Raw genomic sequence first — 17,139 nt, forward strand, 5'->3', positions numbered from 1 at the left:
GTTCCACTGATTCTTTTCTTAGCTTAAACCTTTCCCCTATGCTGTGAAATAATCCTCTGAGTTACCAATGCTCTCTAAGGAACAATGTGTCAGATTTACCGTCTGGAACGTTGCACCTGCTCCATACTTACCTTCTTGACTCGTTCCACTGATTCTTTTCTTAGCTTAAACCTTTTCCCTAGGCTGTGAAATAATCCTCTGAGTTACCAATGCTCTCTAAGGAACAATGTGTCAGATTTACCGTCTGGAACGTTGCACCTGCTCCATACTTACCTTCTTGACTCGTTCCACTGATTCTTTTCTTAGCTTAAACCTTTTCCCTATGCTGTGAAATAATCCTCTGAGTTACCAATGCTCTCTAAGGAACAATGTGTCAGATTTACCGTCTGGAACGTTGCACCTGCTCCATACTTACCTTCTTGACTCGTTCCACTGATTCTTTTCTTAGCTTAAACCTTTTCCCCTATGCTGTGAAATAATCCTCTGAGTTACCAATGCTCTCTAAGGAACAATGTGTCAGATTTACCGTCTGGAACGTTGCACCTGCTCCGTACTTAGCGTCTTGACTCGTTCCACTGATTCTTTTCTTAGCTTAAACCTTTTCCCTAGGCTGTGAAATAATCCTCTGAGTTACCAATGCTCTCTAAGGAACAATGTGTCAGATTTACCGTCTGGAACGTTGCACCTGCTCCGTACTTAGCGTCTTGACTCGTTCCACTGATTCTTTTCATAGCTTAAACCTTTCCCCTATGCTGTGAAATAATCCTCTGAGTTACCAATGCTCTCTAAGGAACAATGTGTCAGATTTACCGTCTGGAACGTTGCACCTGCTCCGTACTTAGCGTCTTGACTCGTTCCACTGATTCTTTTCATAGCTTAAACCTTTCCCCTATGCTGTGAAATAATCCTCTGAGTTACCAATGCTCTCTAAGGAACAATGTGTCAGATTTACCGTCTGGAACGTTGCACCTGCTCCGTACTTAGCGTCTTGACTCGTTCCGCCTTCCACATTATTCTGCGTCTCTGCGTACTTTTATCGTTAATCGACAACATGTGATGGTCGTACTTTGAAATATATTCGTTATTATTGATACAAGATGTATCTTATAATAAGTATCAATTATTTATTTCTAGTTTCGGTACCTAGTGTTTTTTTTTATTTATTTATTTATTTATTCAAACAATTTTATATGACAGCTACAGAAACATGTTCCAAAACAGCTATCTTAACTAAGTTACAATATATAGACATAAATAGTAATGTACAAGTTATAATGAAAATAATATTCTGACAGTCACGTTAAAAAATAACCAAAAGCATATTTTTATCTAAACTTAAACTAATTCTATGAATAACTCTAAACTCAATTAGTTAAACTAAACAGGAATATCAGTATAACTAATCTAAATCAAAAAGGTTGCTACATTTCATTAAAAATACACTTAACTTATCATTAAAAACATCTAGATCGGAAGCATAACAATTTAATAATCTCAATATTTTGTATAAAGGAAAGTTAAAATGTGACAGTGTTTTACACCTTGGTAAGGAAAACAAATTAAATGTTCTTACACTTCGTCCAGGTACATATAAATGAATGTTCTCTAATAAAAACCTGCTATCGATAGAACCATTTAAAACTTTGTGTGTTAAGGATGCTAATGAAAGTTTTCTTCTCAGAGACAGTTTAGGGGCAGCAAAAATGTTTCTCAAATCGGAAGTAGGAAAATCAAAGGGACATGAACGAGAAAATCTTTTGAAATATAAATATCTTAGAAATTTATTCTGGAGAATTTCTATTTTATCACAATCAGACTTGGTTATTGAATCCCACACTACCGCACAGTATTCCAATTTGCTTCTGATTAAAGTTTGGTACAACCTTATTATGGCTTCTGTATCTTGGAAAGACCTAGTATTTCTTTTAACAAACCCTAACAGCTTATAAGATTCAGCTATCACGCTATATACGTGATCATTAAAAGTAAGAGTGGAATCAAAGATTATGCCCAAGTCCTTTATTGTATTGACTGACTTTAACGGAGTACTTCCAATATGATATAAATTATTGATAGAAACATTTCTCCGAGAGTATGACATAGCAAAACATTTCTGGACATTGAGATATAATTTATTAAATAAACACCAGGAACTACAGCAAGTAATTTGTACCATGTATGACATCACCATTATTTCGACAGTTATATAAATTTTATTTAGTTAATATAGCAACCACAATTTTCAGCTAGCAAAAGTTTATGATATTTAATTTTACCAAACATGCTCCAAGTTATTCGTTAGAGAGGATAACAGGTTATCGGTAATTTTCTATTGTCTATGTTGCAAAATAGAACACATATACAGAACAATATCATTGCAATCTATCTCGTTTTTTACCTTTGGAAAGGAGTCAATGTTTATTGAAATTATAATAAGGTATCAGAAGCTTTCAAGGAAGAAGAGGACAGGTTCGTATACCTGTATTATTATAATTGTTTAACATTAACGCTGGAAATCGTACTAAAACCTAAAACGATCTTTTCAAATTATTTATCGTCATTAATATATCATAACCATAAAACGAAATCACAAGAATAAATATATTTTTACCTAGAAACATCTATAGGAACAGTTTATCAGGACGCTGTAAATTAACAAATCAGTTTATAGATGAATAATTCATACTCAATTAATGCGCGCATAAGTAATATTGGCAATGTTCCACTAACATCAGCAAGAACACTGAGTTTCCATTTCAGACGCACTTTTAGACTACAATAGCAGCTCGTAAACATACATGTAGAATGCCTCGTGTTCTATTGAACTGTAATAGATAACGTTAAAAATAATTACATAGTAAAAAAGGTTACAAAAGGGTAAATACAAGGCTGGAGTACGACTATCTAATGGTAACACGCGTTACTACATTACATGTTAAGATATTATATGACTTAACGCAGTTTGTTTCCACATTTAGTTATTCTGGGATTTTTTTAGCCATCATGGTTACCCTTGAGACCAATGTAAATATGTTCGTTGACGCTAGACCAAATCTCATCGACCGACATGTTCAATCATCGAAATCGTTGTTACCTATGTAGGAATGAAGCGTCAATTAAAATTTGAAGTCCATAGTACTATAATAGGTCAGTTGATTTAGAGATATTGTACAGTTATTATAGCACATATATTAAATTTATATGGAGCTAATACTTTATAAATCAAAACAACTTTTCGGAAATACTTGATTTATTCCGAAATTTAAGTTCACCAAAAAATTAACAAAGTTTACAAACTTTTGATTCGATTTTCTTCAAAACTTCACACAATCGAACATATCTAATTAAGAGTCTGATTAAAAATGAATTAAAATTAAAATGAAACTAAAAATTTATACTTCTCCAAAAATGGTTTAAATTAACAAAATAAAATAAAAGTTCTCTTCTCAAAATACTCAAAATCAATATAACACAAAACTTGATATTAACTTTATGACCAAAATCTAATTCACAATACTTCAAAAAATTGAATTAATTCTCAGACTCTGAAAGATGGGAAACTTTATAAATTTTAATTAATTACAACAGTATAAAATATCAAAGATATTAACTAAACGCTGGTACGGGACTTACTACTTTAAGATTACGGAGGCTGATAGGGATTTAATACGCACTGAAAAAAACTTAAAAACTTGAATTAAATTTACACACGATAAAAGGATTACTCTAAATCCCAAACTATAGGGTTAGAGGAAGAGCTGCGATACTCAACAGGACATCTGCACCTTCTCGTCGTGGCTTCAAGACTCGACTGATCCCCCTCTCTCTCTCGAGCCGGGTCGGAACGTATCGCCGTCGTCATCTCGATCAGCTGATGTACCGGTCTAACTAAACAAACAATGTCCACGCACCGCGTCTAGTTAACAAAAAGAACCTACTTCCTACCGCGATTCAGCATAAATAATTACAACTATGGTACAATATCGTACAGTAAGATATACAGGTGAATGAAAATTGTCCAGTCCCTCAAGTGATAGGCTTCACTAACGCTCAGCCAATATTAGTTATTCATGTAGTAAGGTAATAAAATTATGTTTATATTTGACGTTTAGTGAATGTAAGATAAATGTTATGGCATAAATCGAGGTGAAATTATCAACCAATCATCTCTTCTCCCGTACATATGGTAAGTTGAAACTGACGTCTCACCGGTATAATTTAACACAATGGGCCTAATCGTGACTACCTTCTGCATTTAAAGGATAACATGTAATTATTCTGTACCTACAATGTAATACGGCATTTTGTTTTTCAGCATGTGCTGTACACAATCCAAAGTCCTGATTCTTTTATTCACCAAGTTCATCACCAACTCTCTGTAACTTCGAGAGGAGTTACATAGCTAAAACAGTTAACACATATAGTGAAGGAGTTAAAATACTTTATTGATGAAGTTTGATGTTTAATGGCTATATATACCATATATTTCATGCATAAATTTATGTCACAAGGAATTATTAACATTTTTGAATATAAATCCGATCCACTTTGAATCCAATCCAATATACGAATATTGAAATCTGATATAACGTGTAATCTGATATTTTACTATAAAAAATACGGACTTTTTATATAAATCATGATTTTTAAGAGGAAAAAGCTGTTACTTAGTTTATTAAAACCCCTTAATATATGTGTGTGTGTGTGTGTGTGTGTGTGTGTGTGTGTGTGTGTGTGTGTGTGTGTGTGTGTGTACGGGGGAACAAGTACTTTTTGTGATTCAATGATTATTGAAAAATAAAATTTGGCTATTGCAAATGTAATAACTGCAAATATTTATATAGTTGGTAACAGCCTAATTTAATTTTTGTATTGCATTGTATACATGGTGAGGATTTTAGATCCACCTTTGTAAAACCCCTTAGATTTTGAGGAGTTCCGTTTTACCTTGCACAGATGTGGATTTCTTTGTAACCGTTTGTTTTTCCTCGATTCCAGTAACTATTGTTGAAGTGTTTCTGCAATATCAGCTGTAACTCTAGCGTCCCGACTGGCCATGGACACCGGCTCCTGATCTGTGACAGCGACGCCGGAGAGTGACATCGTCCTTACAAACGTTCCATTCATATTTGTCTTTTTTATTTTAATGCTCTAGTTCTAAACAATTCAACATGTGACAAATTTACTTTTTTGGCTTGATTGTCTTCATATATAGTTGTTAATTTTTAACGTGACCTACGATGTCACAACGGTTTAACAGTTACTTAAATATTCCGTAGTACATGCTAATTTTATCACAAATACTAAAACTGACACCCTTGTTTATTTTTTCAATGTGTGTAATTTTCAACCCCTCTAGCAAGGCCACACAGCAGGCAAGCCCTCCAGAACCAATCAGAAAAGCGATCACCACCGAACTTACCGTTTCGCCAATATGTTCCCCCAGAGGTGCATATAGCAGAGGTGGGCAAGATATCAGCCCTTATCAATAATGTAACAGAGAGCCCATCACATCGTTTATCGCTCGGCGTTGCTCATGAAACGGATTAGCTACATCTACCCCCCTAACTACGTCATCAATCTTATACTTCGCCGTTCGTTTGTTGCTAAACAGCACTTCTTAATGATACTGTGTTAGAAGATAAGTCTACTGTAATTTCCTAAAGTAAGTGGCCGTCTTATTTCATGGATGCTGACACACTTTAAAATTAAAAAAGAATAAATTTCAAAATTTAGGTTTGTGTTCTAAGAATATGTTTTAATAAAACTGTTGAAGAGCTATTGGAGTAGGACCAATATTTACGAAAATATATATAAAATCGCAGGTACTGACGTATGAAGGCAATTTAAAAAATCTAAAGTTTACGTTGAATTTATTGAAACCTGTGTTTTATTTAGTATGATCATGATTTTTAAGTAACTAAAAAAGTGACGGTAGTCAAAATCTCAGGATATGGTCACAACCACATCTAATATGGTACGTATCACAATAATTACCACAAGTTAATGCTAACCCTATGACTTATATATTCAGTATTTATAGGTGCAAATTTGAAAAAAAATAAAAGTAAACCGTTATGAACGTTTATTTTATAAGTTGGAAGACATTTTTGAACACAAACTACAGTAAAAAACTAAAATAATCTAATTTTAATGCACAGTTCGTGTTCAAAGTATAATTAAAAATATTGTAACATATTTATAATTAGTATTTTGGTATAAAAAACATCCATAAACTGAAAGAACATAGCCTTATAAGTTATAAATATTTAATTCAACTTTATCGAGTAGCTTTGTTATTTATGAAATACCTTTTGCAAGGAATGAACATACATTGATCTCTTCTCTGAACTATATTTGCTATGGAAATAATATAAAATATTATGGGCACCAAAAATTAGACTTCTATTTGTACAATCGCTTTGATATCGCTACTTTCTCAAAGGGATACGGGGGAAGACATCCCCTCTTAATTTATACATTGCAAACAGGCATTCCAGCCTTGTGACCTATCAAAATTGCTCAAAAACTTATCGAACGTCATTCACCTAGTCAATATGCAAAATTGAAGCCGTTTAAAAGCCTTTAATATTTGTTAACATAATACTTGGAATCCTTCTAAACGATACCAGACATATTCAGAAATGGAATGTAATGACGCTCTCACTTTTGCAGGAATGTTATTTTCGACATGCTGTCTACATTTCCGTGTACCCTGATTCCTCCGCTTTGTAGCGAGACCAGTTCGAGGTTAGTACGCTGAGAGTTGTTTGTGTGACAGTGCGTTTCGTGAAAAAATGTCAGTTTAATCTACCGCCACAGTTGCGAAATACGCGGCTTCATCCGTTATCTCGTTTGGAAGGAAAATACTCCGGTTGAGGTTCATAATGAAATAAAAACAGTATAGTTCCAAATGATGGATTAGAAATCTATCTCCACGGAGTTTGTAGAGTTTCAAAAACTCTTGCTCGACCTCCACTTGATTCAACTCGTGTTAGTCTATCAGCTGTTTTGAACACGCGGATGGTTTCCCATATCTGAACGTTTTTGTGATGGTTTCGTTTAGTGAACAAGTGATGAGCTTGATCTGGTTGTGGAGTGCATAGTTCGCATAATTTCAGTCACAAATGAAGGTCTTCGCTCCTCTGATCATCATGCAATAGACATAAGGCCGTTATTAATTAGTGACACCACGTATAAGATAATTCTTTTCCTGATATACATGTGAAAAAACACTGTCTTCATTTAAAGCAGTAAAATACTACAGACTGGCTCATTTTCAGAAAGTATGTTTTTTAGAAACCTACTATAAAAATCTGCTATGACAATTTACTAGATAACACTATCAAGCCTAAACATATGCAATGGATTGTGTTATATAAAATAACTAAAAATTTAAAGAATTATATCTGAATAAACCAATGCGCTTAATAAATTGTACATTTGTAAAATATATCATTGAGCAAATGAGACTATGGTTTTGTGTATAAATGTTTATTAAGGACGATTCAAGGTCGAGCCCAATCTCGATCCGGGTTGTGGTCGAAGCAATGGGCCCTACAGTATTGAGGGTACCTGAAACATGTGGAAGTGAATAAACGTAGATACTCATTGTGTTATTGGTAATAATTACAGTTTTAATGCTACAGTGAAGGTCTGCAATTTTAAGTCAAAGTTAAGTTGAATAGTAAAAATTAAGAGAAGGGCCATGTGTACTTAATGTACTGACCTCCATCGGCATAAATTTTTTAAGAGACTAGATAGAAAAGTTTGTCTCATAGAATACCAATAGATATTAAATTAATGATTGATGTGGAAATGTTTTCACCTACCCAAAAGTATGTTCATGAATATCATCAGTGCTTTAATTAATGACTACATTTTTGGAAGTAAACGAAGGCCAATTTTACTATATAAATCTAAATGATCGAATTACATGAATACGCGTAATATGAGAAATACGATTTTTTCAGTAATTTTAATAACAACCATTAAACGTATTATTTTAATTACTTCAGAAAACAAATAAAATGAAACCATTCAGTCTTTAACTTATATATTGAATTGGGTGAGCTTTAAAAATGTTTGAAATAATTTTTAACCATTTATGCAATTTATTTGATGATATAAAGACAATAACCAAATATTGAAGAAGTTAGTCAAGTTGTTGTCATAGAAACAAGCCGACTGGGGAGTCATTCTTAACTGTAGGTACTGGACCGTGGTGAAATTTATGGAACTAATGAAACTTTCTATATCGATGAGAGCTTCAAACTGACTACCATTGACTTTAATAGATTCAACAACCTTCCGCACACCTGCAAGAACGGCAGCGAATACAATAGTAGCATTTTCTTCTGCTGAAGCACATAATATTCCAGACTGACAAACCTTTTGGTAGTGCAATTTCTTCCGCAACAATCACAGGCTGTTTTTCTAGCTGGTTTGGGATTGTACACCCACAAAATAAGTATTTTTAGCCTAATTGTAGAGAATGTTATGATGTGGAATGGTTATAGGGCTATCAATGCGGTGATAAAATACTTTCACATCACTGCATAATAATTTTTTTAGAGGGACCGCTGAATTTAACTCCGATAGCGGTAAAGTGTTATATTTGTTTTTTGTGCTGATTCAAGGACAGTGCTCATGTATAAGCCTATTTCAAAGTAAGAGTATCAATTTCTAATATTATTGATCAAGTATTCATTGAAGTTAGTGCACTAATGAAAGAATCTAATACACAGTCATCACAAAATGATTCTCCTCAGTACTTACAGAACGCAACTCACAATCTTTACTCAATATATTAAGAGTTGTATAAAATGTATCAATTGCTTCATCAGATTTTTGTATACGTGTAGCCAAACAGTTTCATCTATAGATTATTCTTTTAGATTTTGTATGGAGATCCTGTAAAATTGTTATTACTTTTTAGTATTTTTAGGCTTTGTTTCCAAATTTAAAAACAAATTGGTGTAATTTTTATTTATAATCAGTTGTTTTTGAAGCAGTTATAAAGTTAACAAAAGTCGCATACCAATGTATGCGTTAAAAAGATGGGTTCGCAAAAGTAGGACACACTTTCAATATTCCAGGTTTTTATACACTTTTTCATTTGAAGAAGATTTTGTGTTACTTAATAAATTGTTATGCAATTCAGTAACAACCTTGAGCGAGAAGAAACCTTTATTAAGCAAGAACACAACTAGGTTAATTCTTACATTTAGAAAGAATAAAATGGTTACTATATGACAAAAATATGACTCATGACTATAGTATATAACAATTATACACTTTATAGCTCTTTGTGAAGTTCTCGAAAAATTACCTTAAGGTATTATAAACACAAATCATTGGTTCTATAATTAAAAAAAATTGAATACCTATACTTCATAGTCAACAGGAAATTTGTCTGCAGTTAGTAAAATAGATCGGAGTTTAAGACATTGTAATATTATGGGGAAAATATTAAAATGAAAGGTAAATTTTGGAAAATGTACTCGGCGGACAGATCCGAAGGTTTGCCGGATTGTTATTTCATGCTTGCCCACTGAAAACATCGAGATTTTTGGGACAACCTGGTCCGACTGAGACTTTTCCTTTAGCACACCCTCCTTTGATCGTTTAGCTAAAGCACTATGACTATATCGTAGCTACTAGTCTCCATGAGTTAATTGACGGACATATGCATGAGCTTAGGCAAGAGTTAAAGCATTCGGGTTGTTCTCCACTAGTCAGCTTCACAAAATCACACTCAAGGAACAAAATCAAAATGAGAGGCGACGCTAAAATAAATATATAAAGAGGCTGCGGGATTATGACTCCTTCCTCAGAATGCCACTGAAGAGTGATAGAGATGGGAGTGTGAGGTGTTAATCTGATGGGGCATACCTGCATTGTATTTTATATTGCACAACCTGAGAAGAGTTTACACTCACAATTCAACACTCAGAACACTGCAATAACACTTCAAGGATATTCAAGATACACCTACCTGCAAGTACCACCCGGCTCCAGGCTCCACGCCTGGTGACCGAGAGGTGTGGGAGGTTCGAAGTCAGGATCCTCGCAGTAGTCGGGCTGTTGCCCAGACGATCCCGTTCCTCCTTGGCGGCCCTGGGGTTCGTTCCACCAGTGGGTGTGTTCCTCGCGTCCAGTCTTGCTAGGGACACAGTCGAGCTTGCAGCCCTTCCATTGGTCGTAGAACTGGTTGGCCACCGTAGCCGCGTAGCAGGACATCTGCACAGTCAGTTACAGTGAGAAGACTAAGGGACTATATACATGCTCGTACATTGTGCATATTGGTCAGTGAATAATAGTTACTTTTCGCATGTTCTAATAAAAAAAACTTCTATCAAGTTATTAGGATATTTTGCTAATACGTTTAGAATATAATTAGACCTTTATCTGAGAACAGCGAATAGTCTATTTTGAAATATTGAGTGGATAACTTAATAGATTACAAGCTATGACTATGTCTAACTATACGACGCTTAACAAGCATCGCTTAAGTTGTATGTACAATTTTAAATATCGCTATGCCAAATGTAAAATTCCATATGATTTATACTCAGTTTTTTATCATCTATTTATTTACTCTGCGACTTTCTCATTGCCATTATGGTTTCCCATAAGACCAATGTTAAACTTTTCGTTAATGTTCAGCTAAATGCTAAAAAGTGACATGCACCATCCTCGAACTCAATATTGCCTATATAAAAATTATGTTTCGTGCAAAATTTAATATACTCCAGATATAGTGTGGAAGACAGATATACAGACAGAAATTATTTTTATAACCCCTAGATACAAGGCTTCGTTGACGATTTCAAAGAAAAATATCTAAATAATCTAATTACGTATTAATTATGTAGATTGTATTTCCTTCACTATATTATTTAAATGTCTGTTTACTTTTTTTTATTAAAAATTTCATAATATAATCTGGGTTCTTAAATTATTCAAATATATATTAAATGCGTTGAGTTCCAGATAATGATGAATTATGTGAGCCGAATATATTTGACGAATTCTTATAGACTTAACAATATAAGGGCAGGGAGATTTCAGTATAAAGAGGAACTGGTACCAGAATAAGTGACCTGGAGGAGTGGATGCGAGTAAAGAGGAACACCAGATGTACTACCGAGGCTAAGGGATATTAGGCTCGAAGGCGTGATACCAAGTGTAAAAATATACTCAGTGGATTCTAGCCTCCAAGAGTACATTGGGATGTTACCTTAGCCATTGAAATACTATGATAACAGGGGTATCCAGGACCTCAAGGTAAATGAACCCTGCGAAATCTGGAATTTGTGTTAAGACTCAAGCGAAGATCGATCTATTAGATACTTTATTTAATGAAAACTACCTCTTAAAACGAGATGAAATCAAACCCAGCCCAATATAATCTATATATAACATATCTAAATCTATCTCTAAAATAATTAAAAATATATAATAAAATAAAGATATATTTTGTCATACCTTTTTGAATGAAACATACAAATAACAATATTTGTAAACAACAATCATGATTTAGACTCATTTTTTAAACATTTTGTGTTTCAAACATTGTTTGTAAAATAAACACAACCAGTGTTTTCACTATCGATTAAGAAAGAAATCAACCGAATGTTCGTACATAATAATACACTAAGCCAAAACCTAAGATCGATCTTTCAGATAACCTAATTTAAGAAAACCACATCTTAAGAGGAAAAAAATCTATAATATAACCTTACTACCCAAAAAATGGTAAAAATAAATATAAATCTATTAAAATCATACTTATATTGTTTGGTTACTGAAATACACAAATACGAAAATTTTTAACAATAATTACGATTTAACCTCATCTGTAAAGTATTCCGTAAATTTGCTTCTTAAATAAATAGGTGTGTAAAATAATATAGCTAGTGTTTTTAACATAGATTAAGACAAAAACATTATGAAATCGATCGACCGTTTCTAAAATGTTAGTATAAAAAAGCGCCAAAACCTCTAAAACAGTATCATGTTAATGGCTTCACGGATCCCAGCATCACACGGTGTACAGTAATAGCATACTTGTTTGTGCTCTTGAGAGTAACCGCCTTTGATTAATATTCCGTCTTATTTACTTTAGACAGGTAAATCAAACTTTATTATATAACGACGTTATGGACCCCAACATTACTATGGTGTACAGTAATAGCATTCTTGTTTCTGCTCTTGACAGTAACCGCCTTTGATTAATATTCCCTCTTGTTTACTTTAGACAGGTAAATCAAACTTTATTATATAACGACGTTATGGACCCCACCATTACTATGGTGTACAGTAATAGCATACTTGTTTGTGCTCTTGAGAATAACCGCCTTTGATTGATATATATTCCGTCTTATTAACTTTAGGCAGGAAAAGTCAACCTTTCCATCTCAAATCAAATCAATTCAAATCAGATCAAATTTTTAATTGCTCGTAACTATTTAAAATTGTTTAATTCTAAATGTTAAACTCTCATACCACATTACCACCACGTCCAAACTTACAAAATTTTCATGCATTCCAATCTCATTCATCCATCGCCAATCTCAACCCACTTCCAGCGCTGGAGTCAGTCATCGAATTGGGCGGTCTCCCAGTTAAACGCCAGAAACTCGTCAATGCTGTAGAATGCCAGAAAGCACTTAAGACGAGCTTTTGACGCCTTGGGCGTTTGGGCGTTTTTCATAGAATTTGGCATCTGTTGATGAAATGAACATCTGTCTGCGAAGGTAAGTGCTCACAAATCACCGTTCTGTGTCTTGCACTTCGGTAGTTATATCAGCCTTTAGTCTCATATCCGTGTATGTCACGTCCCCTGGTTAGAGCACATTTAGACAAACAGAACAAAGATGTTTTTTAAATGTAGAGACTGCGCAAAGTCAAGTTTTTTTGCAATTTAAACAAACACACACAAATTATCAATGGTGAGAGTGAATTAGCCCATAATATGACGCAATCAATACCTGACTGGGGAAATACCGGGCCTAGGACCCCAAAACATACATTCCTGAGGACAGTTTGGCACAAACATGGTCAATGTGATTATTCCATCACAATTACTCAACCCTCGATCGAGGAGTATTCCAAGGAATTTTGAGGAGTAGACTTCTTTCAATATGGAATCTGCCAACGTGACGGCTGACCCACATTGGGAGTCCACTGGGTGCAGTGCGAAATTTAGCACGTTGGATTTCGATGAATTCGTTTGAATGTTGAGGCTATTGAAATATTGAACACAATTGTTGATGTCGCGACAAAGGTTTGTAGTTCTAAACCTTCTTGTGAGTTATCTCTGAAACAGAGAGCCGTGTCATCAGCATACTACACAATTTTACCATGCAACAGTGATGAATTTACGACGTTGACATACAACAGGAAAAGGATTGGACTGAGTATAGGACCCTGAGGAACTCCATAACTCAGATGCACTGGTTTGGAAAATTCGTTTGAGATCTGAACCACTTGAGCTCTCTGATTTAAAAATGATTTAAGCCATACGAGCAGCACGCCTCGGATGCCATGAGATAGTATTCTGTGAAGCAGTATTCATGTCAACGCAATCGAATGCTTTAGAAAAGTCAAGAAACAAACTGAATGTGTGATCCTGACGTTTTAGCCCCTCTACAAGCATATCAACCAGACTCACCACTGCGTCTATCGTTGATTTATTTTTCCTGAATCAAAATTGGTGTTCAGGAAGCTGGTTGTTTTTATTTAAGAAGTAAATCATTCTCGTTAGAAAGATTTTCCAAATATTTTGCTTAAAACAGGCAAATTGAGACGTGCCGATAGTTATATATTGAACAGGGGGTTTCTTTCTTGAAAACTGGATGCACTTTTGTAATTTTTAGGACAGAGATAAAAACTCCTGAGTTAAAAGACAAATTGACTAATTGAGTTAGTGGTTTCACAATATGCCTTGAGCATTATTTTATTAACCACATGGATCTCAAGTCTAGATCATTTGATTTTTTTGGCTGGGAAATGTTGAATAATTCTATCGAGCTCTTCCTCAACTACGGGAGTCAGAGCCATTGAGGCTGTTTGACTCTGTCTACGTGTGGGATCTAATGACTTCATGGACCCCAACATCATTATGGTGTACAGTAAAAGCATACTAGTTTGTGCTCTTGAGTGTACCCGCTTTGATTGATATTGCGTCTTATTTACTTCAGACAGGTAAATCAAACTTTATTATCTATTGACTTCATTGACCCCAACATCATTATGGTGTACAGTAATAGCTTACTTGTTTGTGCTCTTGGATGTACTCACTTTGATTAATATTGCATCTGATTTATTTCTGAGAGTTAAATCCAACTTTATTGTGTAATGAATTCATTGATCAAAACATTATCTCAGTGTACAGTCAGTAATAACATAATTGTTTGTGTCCTTGAGGGTACTCGCTTTTATTAATGATCTTATTTCCTTGAAACATGTAAATCGAACTTTATTATGTTACGAATACATGGAACTACCCATTAACTTGGTGTACAGTAATTAAAAATCTTCTTTGTGCCCTTGAGAATACCCGCTTTAACTAATTTACTTCAGAGAGTTAACTTTAATGTGTAATAAATTTATGGAACAAAACATCACCTCGGTGTACAGTAATCACACACTTGTATGTGCACCCGCAAGTGAATTCGCTTCGATTAATATTCCGTCTTATTTACGAAAGTAGGTATAATCAAATTTATCATGCAATGGGTTTGGAATTATTGACTTTCATTAGAGCATTATATCTTTTAGTTCAATGTAGAAAATATATTAAAATAGCGTATATAAATGTTGTGAAGAGCATATTACCTTAAATTACAACATGTATGTGTAATATTGTTTATTTTGACATCATAAATATTTTGTAACTTTCAAAACACAACTATATATAGTCAATAAATATATTGCTCTAGCCATAGTTAATAAACTGATAGCATTAGTTAAAACTTTACATAATAATCGCAGAATATGTTTTTAAAACTGTAATTTTTATCTTCACTGGAAGATGGAAGACAAAAACATGTCAATAATATAACATGACAATTGTATGCAGGGGCGGATTTACGAATATACCACCCATGAGCCAAAGCATTTTTCCGCTCCCATTTAGAACCATTTCCTAATGAATATTTTTGTACTCAATTTAGCCTATAATAATAAACCAAAAATATCAATTTTTTCAGAGGTTAGGTTAGGTTAAGATCGATTAGTTAGGGTTAGGTTGGGTTGGGTAAGGTAAGGTTATTAGGCAATATCAGGAAAGTACAAAATCAAAAACTAATGAAAACATTGTTTATAGGCAGCTGAAACAATTAATTCATAGTGAAAATTTTAAAATGTTTCAAAACTAAAACTGTCCCTGATTGTATATATGTAATTGTTCTATTAAGATGTCACCAAAATAGTAAACAGGTGTCTTGTAAATTTGAAAGTATGTCCTGAACATATAAACAGTAAAGTCTACGAGCTAAATCTCGTAAGTTCATATTCTTTGCTAGTTAGTTTGTGGAATATCCTGCCTATTTGAGCATTCATATTGAAACTCAGAAACGATAATATGTTTCTGCTTTATGAAACTAATTCAGTAAATGTAATAAAATGTAAATTTCTGTGCAAGATTACTAATGCCTAGAACTAGTCGTTACGTCCTGTATAATCTTATTTACATACAAAGTCAACTAAATAGGAGTTAATTATAAGCTCTATGCTGCGCGGGAAAATGGATATGATATGGATATGGATGTAGAAGATATTTAGAATAATTTAATTTCTCTAAACTTTGGAAAATTGGCTGAAGTATTGGGTGTACCAATACTTTCTAATTGTTACCTAACCTGTATTAAACAAAACGATAACATTTACATTACAGTTATTTCGTAGTTGTAGGCACATAAAATGTTTTAGATTATCAAATTATAGGTTTTTATTGTAATAAATTTCATTGATATATTTGTTTTATAGTGTAATTAAAGTGTATTTAACGATGTGGAATTTAGAGTTATATAATAACTATCCTTAACATCATTGAATCTGTACATAAATAAGAACCCTAAGATTCGTGTTGACTCACACTAGGGTCCAAGGCCGGACGATTGTCTATCTGTGGCGGTACCCAGACGTATTTATCTTTCTTAGCAGGGACGATCTTCTCAAGTCCTTTAGTGCCGTCGAGACATGCTGTGGAGACTATTCTTTTACCCTCGGGTGGACTATCGGGGCTCGTGCAGCAACAGCGGTTCTCCACTTTCCTGTTGGTAAGTCATGTATCGTAATTTATAAAAATCTATTTTGTTGCAAATGTTTTTATTAAATACCGAATTCAACTATTAGCTTATGGCATAACAATACCAGAACTCCAAATCATCATATTAGTTAATAACCGGTTTAACAGGTTGGCATATCTGGAAGTGCACTCTCTAGGCGAATGTAACTGAAGTATAAATGTAAAGGAAATGAGGGCATAACCTTGTTACAATCTAACATCGTCCTTCTCTCAGAAATTGTTATGAAATAAAAATCATACGTAAAGTGTTCTTTAAAGAGGGAGGTAGAAGTACGCCTTGCGACGAGTCGAATTGCACGCATAATTTTTTACAGGCTATTTTTTTATTGAAATATCCTGCGAACAGACAAAAAGATAGATAATTAGACATGACATCAGTTTTCAGCCCTTCGCAGTAATAGGCTTCCATGACGGTCAGCTAAATCCCTTGAAGGAACATGCGCCACCATTAAACTCAATACTATGTATGTAGAAATGAATTTGTATGACATTCTTCAACTCTTTACATTTAAGTAGTTCTCAAGATATTCAGCGAGAAACAGACATATAGTTAGCATAGGTTTATAACTTTTGTTATCAAGAAGTAAATTCGCTTAATGATAAACATAGGGAAGGAAACCTAGCCTCTGAGCTCAAACAATCGTAATTATATCTAAACAATGTCCTGAAATATAAAAGTTCATGAACTAAATTGTTTACAAAGTCAGCATCACATAATTGAAATTACAGTTTAAAAATGGTACAATATCAGTTATATACGACAAACCAAACAAGCATAAAGTGAAATCTCATCTCACAAATATAATCCAAAACCCTGGAGA

At 33.9% G+C, this 17,139-nt stretch overlaps 1 protein-coding gene across 1 annotated transcript in view; it reads right to left on the bottom strand.

The window, feature by feature from the left end:
* Positions 1-7,478: 7,478 nt before the first annotated feature.
* LOC124363915 overlaps positions 7,479-17,139 on the bottom strand; it is a 10,607-nt gene continuing 946 nt past the window's right edge. Inside the window, exons 2-4 of the mRNA XM_046819185.1 lie at positions 16,106-16,283; positions 9,998-10,242; positions 7,479-7,575 (exon numbers count right to left, since the gene is read on the bottom strand). Coding sequence (XP_046675141.1) covers positions 7,509-7,575; positions 9,998-10,242; positions 16,106-16,283 — 490 coding nt within the window. The 3' untranslated portion in view covers positions 7,479-7,508. The remainder of the gene's footprint in view (positions 7,576-9,997; positions 10,243-16,105; positions 16,284-17,139) is intronic.

This window comes from Homalodisca vitripennis, chromosome 5 (assembly GCF_021130785.1).
Source record: "Homalodisca vitripennis isolate AUS2020 chromosome 5, UT_GWSS_2.1, whole genome shotgun sequence".
Taxonomy (NCBI): domain Eukaryota; kingdom Metazoa; phylum Arthropoda; class Insecta; order Hemiptera; family Cicadellidae; genus Homalodisca; species Homalodisca vitripennis.